The following is a 21,653-nucleotide window of genomic DNA, read 5'->3' as shown; positions in this document are numbered from 1 at the left end:
GAACGCTTTGTGTCCCCTCCCCTTGCCAAACTAGCTTTAAAACTCATCCCAACACCACTAAAAAAACCACCCACAAGGATGCTGGTTCAAGTGCAGACCATCCTGCTTGTACATGTGCCACCTTCCCCAGAAACGGACCCAATGATCAAGGAATCTAAAACCCTCCCTCCTGCACCAACTCTTCAGCCATGCATTCATCTGTCGCATTCTCCTATTTCGGTACTTCCTAACTCCTTACTCAGGCTGGGTGAGAGAGTAGCGAAGCACTCCCCCGGCTGCATTGGTGTGGAGTAACTGGGGCACAGAAAGGCAAGAAACGCCTGTTTTTATGGGGGAAAGGAGGGATGGGGTCAGACCAGAGGATATGGGGCAGTCAGTCGGTGAGAGGGGTCAAAGCAGAGTGGGGGTGAGGTGGGGTTGTGTCCTGTGTGAGGCTGGGTGACTTTCAAAATAGTTACTCTGGAGTTAGAAGTGATTTTTTTCCCCTTTCCAACTCTTTCAGGGTAATTATCAAGGCAAAACTGGCAGAAACGAGCTGAAGTTAGCAATTTAAAATCACTTCTGTCGGACAGTTCCCAGCTCAGCACAATTCTCCAGAGGAAGTTAGGACTTCTGAGCAACTGCCGGATAAACCCTCACGTGGGAACGTCCTTGAGGGATTCCCCAGCGCATCATTGGGGTATTCCCTTAATTTGATGCTGGGGAACCAGGAAGTTATGGGCCATGATCTCAGATTCTCTCTCCACAGCTGCTGCTTGACCTGTTGAGTATTTCCACCATTTTCTGCTTTTATTTCAGATTTCTAGCATGTAGTACGTGTACCATGTTCCTCATCACTACACATGGCCATGTTTCTTCATAAAATACATTTCTAGACCTAAAAAACTGTTTCCAGGTGAGTGTAACCGAAATGACACTGGAGATCAATACTTTCACAACTATGTTAGGGAGTCTGGGGGTCACAGAGGACTCTATTGGGCTTAAAAGGGTCTTTTAGGAGTGATTCAGGCGGACTCCCAAAATATGACAAGAGGTTTAAATGGTTATTTTGCATCAGTCTTTAATACAGAACAAGACATCAAGAATATATAATTCGATCAGCACTCAAATCAAATTGAAGCAATCAAATTAAATGCAAAAAGTCTTGGCTAAAATCCAAACATATATACAAACTATGAGTAGAAGTAGGCCACTCAGCCCCTCGAGCCTGCTCCACCATTCAATAAGATCATGGCTGATCTGATTGTAACTTCGACTCCACATTCTCACCTACCCCGATAACCTTTCATCTCTTGTTCATCAAGAATCTATCTAGCTCTGCCTTAAAAATATTCAAAGACACCGCTTCCACTGCCTTTTGAGGAAGAAAGTTCAAAAGACTCAAAATAAGGGCTCTCAAAAGTTATCAGACTAATGGTCCAGATAGCACGCGATCTTGAGCAAATTACACAACGAACCCAATGGTTTTTGGATTTACATTGTCTCAAAATAACTTCTCCCTTAGATTACATCCACCAAGAATAACATGCCTGATTGATGCTGCTGTTGGTCATACCTAAATCTCCAGCTGATTTTATGTCTATGTTATCAAAACCACTGCCAATTCTGACAATTATTCGAAGTGCTTTGAATTTCTCCAGATCTTCTCTTGTTAAAGTGATCGTGTGATACATCAACGCACCCACGGCTTCATTTAGTACCTAGGGGAAAAAAAGAAATCATTTTAGCAAGACGTTTCCATTTGTACTGAAATATTTGATGTAGGTTAGAGGTATATAGTTACGGTGCATTTGTACAGCAACATTAACATTTGAGCAGTGGTTGTCCATTTTACAGCAACACACACCTACAGTAACTTCAGATTTGGAGGCTAAACTAACAGAGGCGAGTGATGTGGACACTGTGCAAAAGGTAGTCTCACATAATTTGTTTTTTTTTAAAAATTATTTGTGGGATGGGAGTATTTCCTGGTATGACAAACATTTATTACCGAGCCTCAACTGTCCTCAAGGTGGTGGGCATGGTGTGCCGCATTCTTGAGCCACTGCAGCCCATGTGGTGTAGGCACATCAACAGTGCGGTTAGGGAAGGAATTCCTGGATTTGGACCCAGCGACTGTGAACGAGGGACGATATAATTCTAAATCAGGTTCACGTGTGGCTTGGAGCGGAACTTGCAGGTGGTGGCGGTCCCAAGCTTCAGTTGCTCTTGTCCTCAGAGGTCACAGGTTGGAAGATTTTGTCAAAGAAACATTAGCGAGTTGCATTTTGTAGATGGTGAACACTGCTGCATTGTGCAACAATGGTACAGTATGTGAATGATGGGCTGCCAACCAAGTGGGCTGCCACAGTGTTGAGCATCCCAAGTATAATTGGAACTGCACTCATCCAAGCAAATAGAAATTATTCCATTGTACGCCTGACTTGTGCCTTGTAGGCGGTGCAGAAGCTTTGAGGAGTCAGGAGGTGAATTACTTGCTGCAGAATTTCCAGCCTCTTCCAGTTCAGTTTCTGTTCAATGCCAACCCCCAGGATGTTGATGACAGGGGATTCAACAAGTGCTGTTCAATATCAAGATGACATGGTTAGGTTCTCTCCCTTTGGAGATGGTCCTTGACTGGCACTTTGTCACAAACGTATAATTATGATATTACAGATATTAAGGACAATGGTTTTCAAACCTTTACAGCGAGTTTAAAGATTTTTTTCTAAATGGAAGTATGGACAGACAACATGGCACCTTCTGGTATTCAGTCAAACCTCATCAGACTGATATCACTAGAGTTGGCTGCTAAGTCATTAAAAATACAAAAGGTATCACAGTGGGGGGTGTGCATATGTTTGGTTTATTAAAGGGGTTGGGTCACAGAGTGTTGTTACTGGTGGGGTAAATGTTCTGCTGACGAGGGAGGGACTTGGGCTAAGGGACAGAGAGGAGGTTGGGGGAAGAGGCTGCCTGGGGGTGGACCGGTGGAGGTGCGGGTCATGGGCTGGATGCGGGCCCAAAAAAGGGGATGGCTGATCGGCGAAGGGGGGGGGGGGCAGGCAATGAGCCCCCCAACTCGGCTGATCACTGGGAATGTTCAAGGGTTAAATGGGCCGGTCTTAGAAAGGCGAGGGGGGCGATCTATGAGCATGGAGAGAAGGCCAGCAGAATGCTTGCACAGCAGCTTAGAAAGAGGGAGGCAGCCAGGGAGATAGGGAAAGTAAATGACGGAGATGGGAACCTGGTTGGAGATTCAGCAGGGGTGAATAAGGTGTTTAGGAATTTCTACAGTAGGCTGTATAGGTCTGAACCCCCTACGGGACTGGAGGTGATGAGGCACTTCTTGGAGGGACTGAAATTCCCAAAGGTGGACGGGGAACTGGCAGAAGGGCTGGGAGCCCCGATCAGGTTGGAAGAGATAGTGGAGGGTCTGAAGGCCATGCAGTTGGGTAAAGCCCCGTGGCCGGATGGGTACCCAGTGGAGTTTTATAAAAAGTTCTCTGGGATATTGGGGCCGGTGTTGATGAGGATGTTCAATGAGGCAAGGGAAAGAGAGGTGCTGCCCCCGACGATGTCACAGGCCACGATTTCGCTGATTCTGAAGCGGGACGAGAACCCGGAGCTGTGTGGGTCTACAGGCCGATATCTCTGTTGAATGTGGATGCCAAATTGCTGGCCAAAATTTTGTCCTCCTGGATTGAGGATTGTGTTCTGGACGTTATTGGGAGGTCCAGACGGGGTTTGTTAAGGGTAGGCAGTTGGTGGCCAATGTAAGAAGGTTGTTAAACGTGATCATGATGCCCCCGGAAGGTAGGGAGGCGGAGGTAGTGAGCGCAATGGATGCAGAAAAGGCTTTTGATCGGGTAGAATGGGATTATCTGTGGGAGGTACTGGGACAGTTCGGATTTGGGCGGGGCTTTACTGACTGGGTCAGGTTACTGTATCAGGCTCCGATGGCAAGTGTACGGGCGAATAGGCCAACATCGGGCTATTTTAAACTGCACCGGGGGACGAGCATCAACCCCTTCACTTTGGAAAGAAGAAATTCAAATAACTGGCCTGCAATGATATCACAGAGACTGATTTTAAATCTCATCTTCAAGTATCTTTCTCCTTTCTCTCAATTTTAATCTTTGTATCTACATCTACAATAACTTTAACATTTTTACCCATGCAACTTTCAGCAGTAGTTCTCGTAACAAATTAACCTTTATCTTGTTTTAAGACTAAAGCTGGTCTGCTTGGTTAATTTTAAATTGAACCACTCAAATTAAAAGGGAGCTATATATATATATATATATATATATATATATATATACACACACATTCAAATTCTCAGCTCACAGACCACTTTAAAGAAATGCCTTTCACGTGACACTGACACTGTTACTTGCCAGTTATCTATCCAATCCTAAGTGACGTCAAAACTGGTTTCAAAAATGCTTGTAGCTTCTGGGCACATGTTAAACTTAGCTAAAGTGGCACCAAATGTTCAGAGCAAATGGACACACCCTTTCTATAAACATTTGTATTTTAACCATTGAGAATGGAGCCCACTGCTCGAATGAGAACATCGAGGAATTCTTATCCTGAATAAGAGATTTGTAACATGCACCAAGCACTATAATACAAGCAAAGCACTACTCATCTGTAACCAATAAATGCAGCAACGGGTAACCTGGTTATGAACCATCTGTCATTAATTTGCTGCAACATTTATTAAGGAATTTCAATTCATGAATTGCACGAAACGGAAGTGTAATAAGTTCCTTGACGTTTTATGAATCGAACTGTATGTGTAAACAAATTGGAAGCTTGCCTTTAAAACAATCAAAATATTTGTAGTAAATCAGACTGAGCCATGTTTCGGGAAACTATGATGGACTGAAGTCTGGTGATTTTGCACTTCCAACCATTGATACCAGTTGCCATATACAAGCAGAAATTCATGAGCTCTAGGAAATATTCCTTTTCACATTAGTTCCGAGACCAGTAGAAATTCTGGACAGTTTCTTCCCTAGCTTTTAAAATATCCATATTTTTAATTGTAATGTAAACCATCCACTAAATGACTGGTCACCGACTGTAAATTTTTCCATGTCTCCAAGCGAAAATGTAAATAAAAATTATGCATTCTCAGAAAAAAGGGAAATTACTATTCCTGTATATACTTGTGCAAAAGTCGATCATGTCAAAGTTGTCCCCATAATTTTGGTCGAAAAAAATGAATTTTTCATCAACCTCATGTAAAAGGTTGACTCTAGTTTATCAGAGAACCAAAGACTATTGTCAGAACCAAAGTGCAATCTTGGAGATTTTATTGATTCGATTTCTTTTTAATGCACAAAGGTTAATGAAAATTAATACTGCTAAACAAATGGGTTAAACATTTTAAGTTTTGTTTTTTATTTTTATATTTGTTTTGTTTTTTTATAATCTTTATTGTAATGAAGTTACTGTGAAAAGCCACTAGTCGCCACATTCCGGTGCCTGTTCGGGTACACCGAGGGAGACTTCAGAATGTCCAAATTACCCAATTATTACAGTGATCAGATATAAATGACAATGTTGTGATTCGTGTTTGGGTTTTTACTTTATTCTTTTGCAAGTCTTTTTCGTCTTTCACTTGGAATCAAGCACCCCATGTGAACCACTTGAAAATATCAACCACGTAAAGTTGACTCACTTTGGCCCTAAAAAAATGGTCTCAAAATTCAACTTTTACACAAATATATACAGTACACAAATATCAAATCATAAATCTGGAACTACATGACAGAAAACAGAACAACGTCTCGCTTTCTCTTTTCAGTTATTAGTATTACTTTTAGACGGATAAATGGAATAACTAGTGCAAATAACATTTCCCCAGTAACAAAATTCAAGAACAGACTTGACCAGCCAAAGTCATTGAGCTTCAGTCTACATACAGGAAGCACCAGGGCCAGCTTAAAGCATGACGTAAAACTCCTTGTGGCTCAGTACTGCTGCTGGTTTCTACCCCTTTTTGTTCTAAGTGGCTGGAAACTGCTGGTCAATAGGGTGGGGAAATTTTCACAGAACCGTGAATTTCTGTCTGTGCCAAAGGGTTTGATTGCTTCAAGCAATCGGGGCGGCACAGTGGCTTAGTTAGCACTGCTGCCTCACAGCGCCAGGGACCCGGTTCAATACCGGTTTCCTCCGGGTGCTCTGGTTTCCTCCCACAGTCCAAAGATGTGCGGGTCAGGTGGATTGGCCATGCTAAATTGTCCCTTCATGCCCAGGAATGTACAGGTTAGGTTACAGGGTTATGGGGATAAGGCGGAGTGGACATGGGTAGAGTGCTCATTCGAAGGGTTGGTGCAGACTCGATGGGCCGAATGGCCTCCTTCAGCATTGATAGGATTCTATGATAAGCAGTGGCAGGAGGACATAAAAATCTGCAATGGTGTTGCAGTGGGAGGAGCTGTGAGCCACACTAAGAGCGTTATTAGTACAAGATTAGAAGGTTTGGGGGATGGGGACGTAAAATGAGGGAACAGTGGAAGTATGAAATCAGGGAATAGAGAGAGGTGGTGGCGTAGAGGTATTGTCACTGGACTCGCAATCCAGGGACGCAGGGTAATGTTCTGGGGACCCCGGTTAGAATTTGACTTCAATAAAAATCTGGAATTAAAAGTCTAATGACCATGAAACCATTGCCGATAGTAGTAAAAACCCATCTGGTTCACTAATGTCCTTTAGAGATGGGTATCTGCCACCCTTACTTCGTCCGAGAAATGCAGAACTCCAAGATGCCATATGGAGGGGCGGGGTAATTGATCTGATTGGAAGAAAGAGAAGTGGCCTGTCGAGAAGAATATCTGCATGAAGGAGGAATGAATGGTTGAAAGTCATCTTCAAAGCAAAGAGAAAGTGGCAAAAGAATGTGAAAAGTGGAAGAAGTCAGGTTGTTGTGGTGATAGTAATGTAGCAGACAACCATGTCAGGTGATAAGCAACTGAACAGCCACAAAGAGAAAAACATTTGGATAGCCCTTCGAGCATTTTAGCAATGAAAATGTGACATGGGTCGTGCAGAATTTCCCAGAATTTACATGATCTAAGTAATTGAATCATGTATTACAGTCAAATTTACTCCTGCACGAGAAATATTAAAACGGAGATAAATTCTGAAATCTCAAGTCCAGTACTTTGAATTGGCATCTTTTCAACTCTCCAACTATCAGTTAGTCACTGATGAAACACTCAGTTGTTGATAGAGGTTGGGCTTTGGATGACTGGCTCTAACTTAGAGCAGCTTTTAATGCCCTTGTTCTTCTAAAATGTTGTATTTATGAATTGTTTTCTCAAAGGAATACACCCAAATCATTTCTTCCAGCCACTCAGTAAAAGCTGCTTGTATCACATACTTCAAGCAATGTAGGACACACTGGTGCTTGCCTTCACAATCACTTTTTATATTGTAGGACAGATGCCACACATCAAAGAAAGGTCACCAGCAGTATACAAGGCTGCATTGTTTCATACGTTCACAGCTTTTCATGAAAAGTTTGACAAGCCCTTGTAACAGACAACTGGGCAGTTCCAAAGGAGTTAGGAAGGAGCATTAATCCTTCCTACTCGGTAGGTAAAAGACCAAAAGTCACACCCTGCATAATTTGTCGTGTATGAAAAGGAGAATGCTACAATTTGTGATTATTTATTGAGTTACACAGGGTAGTGGTCCTTGGATTGGTTAAATTTAAGTCTCTTAATCCCCTTTTAAATTGTTCAATTTTCTTTTTGAGAAGCTTGGGATTAATTGTACTTGCCAGAACAACTTTCCCTCCTCTCACATATCCACTTCATCAGTTTCGGTGTCAATGTCATTTGTTTGAAAATATTCTGTAACAATGGACAGCGTCATGCATATTGCATTTCACAGTTCAGCTGGAGAGTCATCATCCAGGTACTGCTCCGGGAACTATCTGCACCATTACAAGGACTGTAACGCCCACTGCTTCAATCTTAGGGCAAATTGAATGGGAATTAAATGCAGCCGTGCCAATTTCACCGAGATGAAGCAAATAATGTTATTAAAGTGATCCAATTCTTAAGTTCAACCTGCACCCACGAAGGCTAACTAAATATTGCAAGTGCCGCCACAATGTTAACAAAAGGACAGAGAAAGACCCCATAGGGAAATACATAAAGTTCAGTAACAAAAGAAAAAGAAGTCTTCACAGTTTGCACACAAGTTGAAAATCAAGATTTACCCATTATATTTAGCATTAAGCATTCAATAGGAACTTAGTTATATAGCACCTACAACTCAGAAAAATGTTCCAAGGCATTTAAGAGAGAGCAGTTACTAGACTAAAATGGTTGTCAACTCAAAGGACAGTCTTTAACGGAGAGAGAGGCAAAGGGATTTCAGGAATTAATTCAAAAATGTAACACACAGGCAACTGAAAACATAGCCATCAAAGGTAGGGGTGATGCACAAGAGCATTGCAAAGTCGGTTATAATGCCAATGGAATATTTCCATTGTGGTCCCTTGGAAAACCAAAGCAGATATTCCCATCTCATTAATAATTGTATTTAAAGTAAAATATTTTGCCCAAGGGAATGTACAAGAGTTACATCCGACTGAAATTCTATCCTTCGAAGACTCAGGCTAATCAACAGTAGTACTCCCAAAACGCCAACTCAAAAAATATCAACAATTGGGCAGCACAGTGGTGCAGTGGGTAGCACTGCTGCCTCAAGGTGTCAAGGTCCCAGGTTCGATCCTGGGTCTGGGTCACTGTCCGTGTGGAGTTTGCACATTCTCCCCATGTTTGCATAGATTTCGCCCCCACAACCCCCACAGGGTAGGCGGATTGGCCACGCTAAATTGGCCCTTAATTGGAAAAAATGAATTGGGTACTCTAAATTTATTAAAAGAAAAAAAAAAAATCAACAATTTTCAGAATTTAGAGTAGAGCGACAGAGTGGGTTCTCCAATAATTCATCACAACGTACTCACTCAGCAATAATCTTGAGGCATACAACTCTTTTCGGAGTATGGTTTCCAAATCAAATAAATACTTCAACTGACAGAATAGATGGGTGACAATAATGGCAGCTTGACATTGTCAATTCTCCCAAAACATCAATCAAGAACCACATCATATGTAATGAAATGAAATAAAAATTGCTTATTGTCACAAGTAGGCTTCAAGTGAAGTTACTGTGAAAAGCCCCTAGTCGCCACATTCCGGCATCTGTTCGGAGCGTCTGGTACGGGAATTGAACCGTGCTGCTGGCCTGCCTTGGTCTGCTTTCAAAGCCAGCTTTTTAGCCCTGTGCTAAACCAGCCCCTACTACAGAACATAGGATCATACCACAGAATCATAGAATAGAATCAATACAGTGCAGGAGGCCATTCAGCCCATTGAGTCTGCACCAGCTCTCTGAAAAAGCCCCCACCCTATCCCCATAACCCAGTACGCCACCTAACCGTTTGAACATTAGGGGAAATTTTAGTAATGCCAATCCACCTAACCTGCACATCTTTGGACTGTGAGAAGAAACTGGAGCTTCCGGAGGAAACCCACACAGACACGGGGAGAATGTACAAACTCCGCACAGTGACCCAAGGCTAGAATTGAACCCAGGTCCCTGGCGCTGAGGCAGCAGTGCTAACCACCGTGCCACCATGTAAATATAATATGCTCCAAACAATCCACTTGGTCTCCAGCAAAACTCCAGTCTCAACATCAGTTTCCAAACCACATATGCTTTCCCCTGTGCTGAGCATATCGATCAGTTCAAGATTCTTTAAACTGTTTCCATTTGTTTTAGAGTGCAAACCCACAGCTCATATTTAAATGTAGGAAAAATAAAATTCCCAAGTGATCAGAAATAGTTAAATAATAATGTGTATTCTTGTGCTAAACCAGCCCCTACTACAGAACATAGGATCATACCACAGAATAGGGCGACTAGGGGCTTTTCACAGTAACTTCACTTGAAGCCTACTTGTGACAATAAGCAATTTTTATTTCATTTCATTACATATTGATTAAACTAGCTTGCCGTTTAATTAAGGTTCAATTAAGAGAAAGCCACATTGCACCAATTTAATCTGTTTTTAGCAAAATCAGAATAAGCACTAATAGCACGCATAAGTGATAATAAAAACAGATCTGTCAGTGAAGAAAAACAAATCTCTATAATCCCTTAATACACCCGTACTCTTTATGTTGTCTTGCAGACTGGTTCAGAAATATCGAAGCATTGGTTTGATATTAGCACCCTCCTGGGAGAGAGGGCGGGGGGGGGGGAAAGAGAGGAGGAGGAGGAGGAGGAGGAGAGGACAGCACCACGACACTTGCCACCAATGTTACAATAGTGGTTTTCCTGCATGCAAGTGCTCACAGATGTGAGATATTTCATTAGTATATTTAAATCAAACATGTGCAGTGCAGATGGGGAACCCATTTAAATTTGAAGGTTGCTTCAAGAATTTCCAAGGGCTCAGGAGTCAGGAACTGCAGAGTCGAGAAGCTCAGAGCCATGCACAGCATTCCTTGTGGGCCATGAGAAGTGCTCCATCCAAGCCCTCAAGGATCCTTTTGGCAACCTCACTGTAGCTAGAGCATCTGGCACATATAGTGGGACTGAGTACAGTACCACCCACACAGTGATGTTAGAGATGTCAGTCTGGCATTGGACAGAGTTGCTTACAGACCCAAGTATGGAGACAGCTCCTAGCTCTACCCTTTATTGTATATTTGTAGATAATTCTTGCAGTTAATGCTAAACTGCTAAAGATTACGAAGACTTCATCAAACCTACCAAGATGAGAGGGCGGCACGATGGTGCAGTGGTTAGCACTGCTGCCTCAGTTCGATCCTGGCCCCGGGTCATTGTCTGTGTGGAGTTTGCACATTCTCCCAGTGTCTGCATGGGTCTCACCCCCACAACCCAAAAGACGTGCAATGTAGGTGGATTTGCCATGCTAAATTACCCCTTAATTGGCAAAATTAAATAAAAACCCACCAAGATGGAATGAATATCCCCAACGCAATCAGTCTTCCTCCTCCGCACCCCCAACACTAATCAGTCTTCCTCTTCCCCACCGCGAATGTGACCTCTGCCACTTTCCTGCAGCCTAATCTTTCACTCCCTCTTGCAATGGTCGCTCTCTCCCCTTCTACTCACAAAGGCTCATCTGCCCTCCCAAAACCAAGCCCCAATCGCTCACTCCTTGATAGAAATTGGCTTTCTAGTTAGCTATAGATGATTTAGGTAAAAGGTTTAATTGAGAACTCATATTAACCATGAGAGCGAGGAAAACTGAAAAGCTGGGAACATTTTGCAAGTTGCTTGAGACTTGCTTAAGATTGTATGAACAGTGACGTCAAATAGCTAAAAGGCCCCATTGTGTGAAAGAACGGGCAGTTCCGTTTCTATGGTAACAACCAGTCTAGGGTGATAAGTTCCAGCGAAGAATGTGTTTTTCTCAAGCGATGGAATGGGAAATTCACACCAATATATTTAAATACATACCTCTCTTAAATTGACAGAGAGAGTTTGGCCGAATTGAATGAATTATAAATTAGTTAAAGTCAATCACAGCTGTAAATAAGGAGAGACCTTAAGATAATAATCTCCTTAAGAATCACTTGTCGGGATGGAAAAATCCATTCTGGAATCAATCTATCTCTTTCTGAAACCTATTTTCTTTGCTTGCTTTTGCTAAATCGCCATCTTTCTTTTGTTTAAATCACTCAGCCATTTTATACTGTGTATTATGATTTGAAAAATTACCACGATTTGTAATTGAATAAAACTCACCGACTGTATTCGCTGAAGACAATAAATCTGACCTAATTTTGTATCGACAAATAAAGTTTGCCAGTGGCACAAGCGGACAAATAAAGTTCAACTGAACTTTGCCAAAAAGCACAGACTTGACCTCTGTTATTTGGGAACTAAGAAGGGATAACGGATATTCAGGGTTCCAAACAGACACAGATCCATCACTCCTCCTCTCTCTATATTACTGGGGACTCTTCCCCCTCCCCCCCCCCCCCTTCCCCTCCAGGATTCATGACTGTGGTCTCCTGATGTTTGTTTGTCCACCCACCAATTTGGCTGATTACTGCACTAGAAAAGGAAGAAAAAATTATGATGTCCTGCCATTGAATTAGGCATAGCCTCCATTTTCCTGGACTTGATGGGGTTCCCCATGCCGCTAGGCTCCCTCCTCACAGATAATGGGGTCATTGGCTCTAATGGATATAGCATTAGCTAAAATAACAGAACTCTCATCTTTTTTGTCAAAAACTGTTGGAAATTTCTTTACTCAACATCTTCTAAACGAAAAATCTGGATGACACAATCATTTTGACATACTACTGTCAACTCTGAAAATATTTTAAAAGTGAATTGTCCATTTTATTTCCTTCAAAAAAGACTAAGTAATCTGAGTAATCAGTACTCTAAGACAGAGTAATCTGCAAATGATAAAACCTTCTCCAGCAGTGTGAATAAAAAACATTAGAAACGCATTTAACTTTGAATATAGAGGGCGTGATTTAACGAAGTGGGAACAAAGTCCCATATCGAAGTGCGTTTAGCAGTTTGTTTCCTGGCGCTCTCAGCACCGAGAAGCACAATGGTATCAAACAGCACTCAGGTTAGATAGGGAGCCTCAACAGGGAATGCATGCTGACGTTGCACATGGCCCCTTTTTCTGCATTGAGGACGTCCTTCCACTGGCACTCAGTGTGGTGAGAGTGTCCCCCCCCCCCCCCCACCTCACACTCCTCCCAACACCCACCCCTGGCCTGATTGCCACTGCATGGAAAATACCAGCGTGGTACCTTGGTGGTGCTAACCTGGTATCCTGGCAGTGGCACCAGCAATGCCAGGGTACCTCCCTGACCAAAGGGGATGCACCTGGGGGCCTCTGGTTCTCTGGGAGACCCCCACGAGTGCGGTCACGTCCGGTCCTGTTTGTGGAGACCAGTACTGAACGGCGCTCGCCCAAGGTCTCAGAGGCCAAGGGGATCGATCCCAACGCCTCGGGAAACTAGAGATCAAAGTGGGACTAGCTTCCTTGCTCTAATATGCAGATTTGCCAAAACTGATCTCGCCCACAGTGGGCCGGATTTACATTGCAACGTCTTGCAAGATTGAGTTTGATCTCAAGAGGCGTTGTGATCCGGGTAGATCCCAGGAGCGGGGTCTCCTGGTTTCTATCAGCCACATTGTGCCGCAGCACGCTGCTTTCCGGGTGCAGCGCACCCAGAATCTTTTCATACATTTGTCTACTCACAACATTTGTCTACTCACAAAAACAGCACTGTACTACAGTAAAAGGATCGTGAATTTTAACAATTTAAGTGCATTGCACAACTCGCCTCATTGAATACACAAAATGAGAACGGTAATAATTGTGAGAAGGGGAGGGTATGGGTGGAGGCCCATTTTAATATGGAACTAGGAGGGGTACGAAACCTGTAACTTGCCTTCTGAGCAGCAGCTTCCAGTGCTCCCCTTACAGACCACTGGTTTGGTTGATGTGCGCCCAAAAAACAATTTGATCAAGGCGATGGACCCCCAATTATTTTTATGCAATGACAGTGCTTGAACCAATATGGTGGGGGCTTGAAATGAGCACCTGTACAAGGTCAACATATTGGACATTTTGCTATGAGTTTTACACTCGTAAAATGTGTGTAGAATAATAAACTTCAGCCTTTCATTTTAAATGTGCTTTTCCTTTCACGGAACAGAATTTCTAAACATATTGTTAGCACAGAATTCGCGTGAAGGTGCAGGACCTCTCACTGGCATCATCTGGTGTGGCCGCAACCATAATTTCAGTTGAAATATAGCTATTGGGTCTGTACAATGCGGAGAAGGTAAAACGTGTAATAAACTATTTAAATTTCAAACTCAATTTTGCTGTTCTTTGCTTTGCGTTTCTATGAGGGCAATTGATGTCTGTGGGGAAAATCTGCAGAAGTGACTCGGCAAGTGTTTAATTACAGGTGACCGAGATAGCTGCTTTGACAATTCAAAAACAATATTGTCGTAATGCTACACCACTGTTGCTATAATTCCACTACAGTCAGTATAAACATGTTATTATTAATTAAAAAGTATTCCTTTCAGATTATGAACGGACGGTCAGGTTATACTTCCTGACCTTGTATTTTCCTATTTATTATGCAAAGCCTGTCCAAAACAGATTTCAGCTTTGTTACAACATAGTAGTACAGGTTTTCCAAGTGAACGATCTCAGTTACAGATTTCACCCACAGTAATGCCATACATGTAAAATGAATAGTCTGTTGTGTAAAACACAGGAAAATAACAACTCTGATTCAGCAAATTGAAAGAAAACATCAAAGCAAATCCTTTCGGTTTGGGGTGCAGGTTTTGAGAACTATATTAAAGTTAGAAAATCTTTCAACCATCCTTGGTTCTAGTTCCAACAACTTGCATTTATATATTTCCTTTAACATAATAGAATACATCAGGAGTGAACTCAAAGACTGCCACCAAGCGAAAGGAGGAGATATAAGGAAGGGTAATGTTAACCGTGGTCAGAGGTAGGTTTTAGGGAGTCTTTTAAGATGGTGAAGAGGTTTCAGGGTGAATATTTCAAAAGGGCTGTGATGGATGAATGCATGGTTGCCAAAAGTGGGATGAAGGAAGTGCAAAATGCATACGGCTAGAATGGGTTGGGGATGTGGAATTCCAGAGGGCTTTAACTGTCAAGTTTATGGAAGTAGGGAAGGATGCGGCCTTGGGAGTAACTTGGAGACTGGCATGAGAACTTTGAAATTGCAATATTGATGGTCTGGGAGCCAATGCAAGTCAAAGGCACATAGGTGATAGGTGTACCGGACTTCAGGGTTAAGAGGAGGACAGCAATATTTTGTATGAGCTTATGTTAATGGCAAGTAGAGGATGGGAAGCCAGCCAGGAGGGCATTAGAAAAGCTGAGCCTAAGCATGAAGGAAGAGTTTCAGGAAGTCAGGCTGAGGTAGAGATGGAAGTTATTATGGAAGTGGATGGATGCTGTGGAGAGAAGAGTGTGTAATCAAACTTCAGTTCAGCCAAGTATCAACAGTGTGGTTCAGTCTGAGACAGTGGCCAGGGCAGGGGGGTAATGGAATTAGTGGTTAGCGAACAAAGTACATGGCGGGAGATTGCAGTCAATGGCTTTAGTCTTCCCAATGTTAATTTGGAGGAAACATTGAAATCTCACAATCATGGCACAGAGGAGCCATTTGATCCATCGATTCCATGCTCTCTATACAGTAATCCAATCAAACTAATTTCCCCTGCCATGCCCTACCCCTTAGTCCTGCAAGCTAATGACCCTGAATTGCCTATCCAATGTCCTTTTGAAATTATTGATAGTTACCACTTCCACCATTCTCATCAGCAGCCAGTTCCAGGAAGATTCTTCCGAACATTGCCCCCTGTATCTCTTGCCGCAAACCTTAAATCTGTGTCCCCCTGGGCCCTTGTACCATCAGCTGTGGGAAACAATGTTTTTTGTCTACCTTATCCAAACCGGTCATGATCTTGTATGCCAATATTAGTTATCCCCTTGACCACTTTTTCTCCAAGGAGAACAATCCCAGCTTCTCTAAACTAACATTGTGGCTCGAGTCTCCCATCCATGAAACCATTCTGGTATATCGCCTCAATCCACTCTCAAGAACCCTCACATTCTTCCTGAAGAGTGGTGACCAGAACTGGACACAATGCACTTGTTGTAACTTAACCAGAGCTTTATAAATGTTCAGTATACCTTCCCTAGAGATTTCAATGGCTCGCTGGCTGCATAACATGGGGACCTGTCACATATGCTAATTGTCTGCCCATTCTGTTAGTTTATCTATGTCCTTTTACAGTTGATTGGGATTGTCATCATGTAGTAGCATCAGCTAATTTTTAAATTTTACTCTTCATCATCCAAGTCATTTAAATATATATTTTTTTGTTTTAAATCAGTGGCCTTTACACTCGCCCTTCAGGAACATTACTGGTTGCCATCTTCCAGTTTGAAAAACAAACATTTACCATGACTTGCTGTTTTCTGTCCTTAAATCAATTTAGACAGCTCGACACCGACTCTCCTATTCCACAAAGCCCAATTTTGTTAGCCAGCCTTTTATCATAGATTATCATAGATTATCATAGAATTTACAGTGCAGAAGGCACTTATATGGCACTTCGTCAAACACTTTCTTAAAATTCATATCGGGAACATCCATTACATTCCTGACGTTAACCTTTTCTGTTACGTTATCAAAAAAATCAATTAGATTAGTCAAACACGATCTGCCTTTTATAAATCTATGTTGACTCTCAAACCTCTCTCTCCCAAGTGCCTGTTGATTTTTGTTTCTCATCCAAGACTGGATGTCAGACAGGCACTTTGACAACAGGAGGCAAAGGATAGGTCAAGATAGATGGTGGTGAGTTGAGCTGGCAATGTCAGAATGAATATGGAATCTAGCATTGGGTTTAAAGGTGACATTGCTGAGGGGCAGCACACAGCACACTTACATTAAGGCCATTTCAGTGCTGTTGCAGTGATGGCAATCTGATTGGAGAGGTTCAAACATTGAATTGTGGGAAAGATAGGCACGGGTTCAGTCGGCCACAGTACGGTGCAGAGCTCAAGAAATGAAATGAGCCCAGAGTAGGAGATGGCTAGTCTGCGGGCAGCCCCCCAATCCGGCTGATCACGTGGACCGTGAGAGACCTAAATGGGCCGATTAAGAGAGCCCGAGTGTTCGCGCACTTAAAAGGACTGAAGGCAGACGTGGTCATGCTTCAGGAGACGCATCTGAAGGTGGCGGATCAGGTTAGGTTAAGGAAAGGATGGGTGGGACAGGTGTTCCACTCAGGGCTGGACGCAAAGAACAGAGGGGTGGCTATATTGGTGGGGAAACGGGTGTCGTTCGAGGCTAGTAATATAATAGTGGACAACGGTGACAGATATGTGATGGTGAGTGGCAGACTGCAGGGAATGGAGGTCGTGGTGGTAAATGTATACGCCCCGAACTGGGATGATGTGGGATTTATGAAGTGGATGCTGGGACGTATCGCGGACCTGGAGGTAGGAAGCCTGGTAATATAGCTGTTTCAGACCATGCCCCGCACTGGGTGGATCTGGAACTAGGAGAGGAGAGGGAACAGCGGCCACTCTGGCGACTGGATGGGGGATTATTGGCGGATGAAGGAGTCTGTGGAAGGGTGCGAGGATGTATCAAAAGGTACCTGGAGGCCAATGATGATGGTGAGGTCCAGGTGGGGGTAGTATGGGAAGCGCCGAAGGCGGTGGTTACGGGAGAGTTGATCTCCATTAGGGCTTACAAGGGGAAAACAGAGGCCAAAGAGAGGGAGAGATTACTGGGGGAGATTTTGAATGTGGATAAAAGATATGCGGAGGCCCCGGAAGAAGGACTATATAGGGAGAGGCGAAGACTCCAGACGGAGTTTGACCTGCTGACCACAGGGAAGGCAGATGCACAGTGGAGGAAGGCACAGGGGATGAGATACGAATATGGGGAAAAGGCGAGTCGGCTGTTGGCCCACCAGCTTCGCAAGAGGATAGCGGCGAGGGAAATAGGGGGAGTTAGGGATGAAACGGGAACTACAGTGCGGAGTGTAGGGAAGGTAAATGAGGTGTTTAAGATCTTTCACGAGAGGTTATATAGGTCCCAACCCCCGGAGGGAAAAGAGGGGATGCAGCAGTTTCTGGACCAACTAAGGTTCCCGAAGGTGGAGGAGCAGGAGGTGGCAGGCCTGGGGGTGCCAATCGGGGTGGACGAGGTGACTAATGGGCTGGGGAACATGCAGGCAGGGAAGGTCCCGGGACCAGACGGGTTTCCGGTGGAATTTTATAGGAAATATGTGGACTTGTTGGCCCCGCTGCTGGCAAGAAACTTTAACGAGGCCAGAGAAGGGGGAACTCTACCCCCGACAATATCATTAATCCTGAAGCGAGAGAAAGATCTGCTGCAATGCGGGTCTTATAGGCCTATCTCGCTCCTGAATGTGGACGCCAAGTTGCTGGCAAAAGTGCTGACAATGAGGATAGAGGATTGTGTCCCGGGGGTGGTGCACGAAGACCAGACAGGGTTCGTAAAGGGGAGACAACTAAATGTCAACGTGCGACGGCTATTAGGGGTGATAATGATGCCCCCAGTAGAGGGGGAGGCAGAGATAGTGGCGGCAATGGATGCAGAGAAGGCATTTGATAGGGTGGAGTGGGAGTATCTATGGGAGGCGCTGAGGAGGTTCGGGGACGGGTTTGTCAGCTGGGTTAAACTTCTCTATGGGGCCCCAACGGCAAGTGTGGTCACAGGTCGGCAAAGGTCGGAGTATTTTCGACTATACAGGGGAACAAGACAGGGATGCCCATTGTCCCCATTACTGTTCGCATTGGCAATTGAACCACTGGCCATAGCGCTGAGTGACTCCAGAAAATGGAGAGGGGTGATTAGAGGGGGAGAGGAACACCGAGTGTCACTCTACGCGGATGACCTACTGCTGTATGTGGCGGATCCAGTGGGGGGGCGATGACAGAGGTTATGCAGATATTGAGGGAGTTTGGAGATTTTTTGGGATATAGGCTGAACATGTGAAAGAGTGAACTTTTCGTAGTACACCCCGGGGACCAGAGTAGAGGGATAGATGGCCTGCCGTTAAGGAGAGCGGAAAGAAACTTCCGATATTTGGGGATTCAGATAGCCAGGAGCTGGGGAACTTTACATGAACTCAATCTGACGTGGCTGGTGGAGCAGATGGAAGAGGATTTCAAAAGGTGGGATATGCTGCCGCTGTCACTGGTGGGCAGAGTACAGGCGGTCAATGTGATGGTTCTCCCTAGGTTTCTTTTTGTGTTTCAATGTCTCCACATCTTGATCACCAAGGCCTTTTTTAAGAAGATAGATTGGAGTATTATGAGTTTCGTGTGGGCAGGGAAGGCCCCGAGGGTAAGGAGGGGTTTCCTGCAGCGTAGCAGGGACAGAGGGGGACTGGCGTTGCCGAATTTGAGCGACTATTACTGGGCCGCCAATGTGGCGATGATCCGCAAGTGGATGATGGAGGGAGAGGGGGCGGCGTGGAAGAGGCTGGAGATGGCGTCCTGTAAAGGATTGAGCTTAAAAGCGCTGGTGCCGGCGCCGCTACCGCTCTCCCCGAAAAGGTTTACCACGAACCCAGGTGAGGGCGTTCACGAGACAACAGGTGAGGGAATTTCCGCTGCTCCCGACACAGGGGATCCAGGATAGAGTGCTTTCGGGGGTGTGGGTCAGGGAGGGCAAGGTGTCCGAAGTATACCGGGAGATGAGAGAAGAGGGGGAGGAGCTGGTAGAAGAGCTGAAGGGAAAATGGGAAGAAGAGCCCGGGGAGGAGATTGAGGAGAGTTTGTGGGCTGATGCCCCTAGTAGGGTAAATTCCTCTTCCTCGCGTGCCAGGCTTAGCCTGATCCAATTCAAGGTGCTACATAGAGCACACATAACGGGAGGGAGACTGAGCAGGTTCTTCAGAGTGGAGGACAGGTGCGGGAGGTGCGGGGGAAGCCCGGCGAACCACACACATATGTTTTGGTCATGTCCAGCACTAGAGGAGTATTGGAGGGGAGTGGCAAGAGTGATCTCGAAGGTGGTGAAGGTCCGGGTCAAGCCAGGCTGGGGGTTAGCTATATTTGGGGTAGCGGATGAGCCAGGAGTGCAGGAGGCGAAAGAGGCCGATATTGTGGCCTTTGCGTCCCTGGTAGCCCGGCGAAGGATTTTACTCATGTGGAAGGAAGCGAAGCCCCCCGGCGTGGAGGCCTGGATAAACGATATGGCAGGGTTCATAAAACTGGAACGGATGAAGTTTGCGCTGAGAGGATCGGCTCAGGGGTTCTCCAGGCGGTGGCAACCTAGCAGAACGTTAGGGGAAAACAGATAGCCAGCAGCAGCAGCCTAGAAAGAGGGGGGGGGGGGCAAACTTGTTTTGTTCTAGTTGGGGTGGAGGGGGGAGCACTATTTCTTGTTACTTTGTTAGTTCACTACTTTATTTAAATAATGTTATCTATTAGTTATTGTGTTATCGTTGTTGTTGATTTGTAAGGGGGAAAAATGGTGTTTGAAAACTTCAATAAAATATATTTTTTTAAAAAAAGAAATGAAATGAGAAATGAAAATCGCTTATTGTCACAAGTAGGCTTCAAATGAAGTTACTGTGAGAAGCCCCTCGTCTCCACATTCCGGCACCTGTTCGGGGAGGCTGGTACGGGAATTGAACCGTGCTGCTAGCCTGCCTTGGTCTGCTTTAAAAGCCAGCTCTTTAGCCCTGTGCTAAACCAGCCCCTGAGCAAAGGAATATTTGTGAAAGTATAATTAAACATGCTAATTCTTTTAAATAGTGTGGTGTTGGCACTTCACCATAGTTAACGGTCAGATTCAGCTATATACTATTGGTTAAAGTAAATACAAAGGAGAATCATTAATATAAAAAGCAGTGGAAGAATTCAGAAACATTGAGCATATTCCATTTGTGCTAATAACAAAATTCACTACAAACTGCAGAATCCATTAAGTTCTCGAACCAAAAGTATGATATACTTTCAGAGTCATGGGGAAAGGAGTAAAATGGATAGCGGACAAATTTTGAATAAATACTGACAGAAATACAAGTGTTTATCCTTTTGATAATCCTTCACATTCACGAGGACAAATGTATTCGTATAACTTTGGACATTGTCTGTGACACTGCTGTTGCTGTGTATATATATTTAAGTAGGATCACACGGACAAGATAAAATACCTGTTACCAGAGTGTCAGTGTTTAGAACACCTTCACAAGGAGTTTAAGACGGAAAAGAAAAATGGTAGGAAAAACCTACAGTGGGCTCAATTTAAACCCCACTCTCAACTGGGCTAGGGAAGGTTTACTGGGAGATTTGAGGTTAAAGGCTTCAAATATGGGAAGTGCAACCACAATCAGCACGGTGGCAATTCCAACTGTGGGCGACTGCATGGTGTTTACTTTCTTCCCCCCCACCCAGTGTCTGCGTGGGTTCCTCCAGGAGTTCCTGTTTTCTCCAATAGTCCAGAAATGTGCAGATTAGGTGGATTGGCCATGCTAAATTTCCCTTAGTGTTCAAAGGCTTGGTGGGGTTACGGGGCTGGGGGGGGGGGCGGGGGGACTCGATGGCCAAATGGTCTCCTTCTGCACTGTAGGTATTCTATCGGTCACATATGTGCTCAGGGCTTCTTTTTAAGGCACTGGATACTGGGATGTTCAAGTACCTCACTGTGGGGAAGTGGAACACAATTAATATATTTAAATCAAGCCCTCAGTGCAACTTTAGGAGCCCAATTTAAAATTCATAGCTGCTACCGAGCTTCCCAAGAGTTGGCAGTATGTAGGAGGCAAAAGTCAGCTCCATGATGCTTTTTACATCACATCTTGGGACATCTTGAGGACCAAGAGTGCTTCTCCTGCCCTCAATAAATTCTTTAATCTTCCACAGTTCTAATCAAATTGTCTCTCTCCCCTCGGAACTAAGGCCCGATGTCTTCTCCCTTTCCCAGCCAAGTTCATTCACCCCCAGAGCCAGGTCTGCTCGACCCCACCGCTGTGATGTCCAATCACCACCCTCCGCTATCACATCCAATCATTCCACC

General features: G+C 44.3%; 1 protein-coding gene across 7 annotated transcripts in view; it reads right to left on the bottom strand.

Annotated features, from left to right (window-relative positions):
• The window catches only part of ctbp1 (C-terminal binding protein 1), a 405,205-nt gene that overhangs the window by 27,099 nt on the left and 356,453 nt on the right, over positions 1-21,653 (bottom strand). For all 7 annotated transcript variants that reach the window (XM_072497542.1, XM_072497541.1, XM_072497544.1 and 4 more), the window contains one exon: positions 1,556-1,700. In XM_072497542.1, the coding sequence (XP_072353643.1) occupies positions 1,556-1,700 (145 nt within the window). The remainder of the gene's footprint in view (positions 1-1,555; positions 1,701-21,653) is intronic.

This window comes from Scyliorhinus torazame, chromosome 3 (genome assembly GCF_047496885.1).
Source record: "Scyliorhinus torazame isolate Kashiwa2021f chromosome 3, sScyTor2.1, whole genome shotgun sequence".
Taxonomy (NCBI): Eukaryota; Metazoa; Chordata; class Chondrichthyes; order Carcharhiniformes; family Scyliorhinidae; genus Scyliorhinus; species Scyliorhinus torazame.
This window is presented reverse-complemented; position numbering and strand designations above follow the sequence as displayed.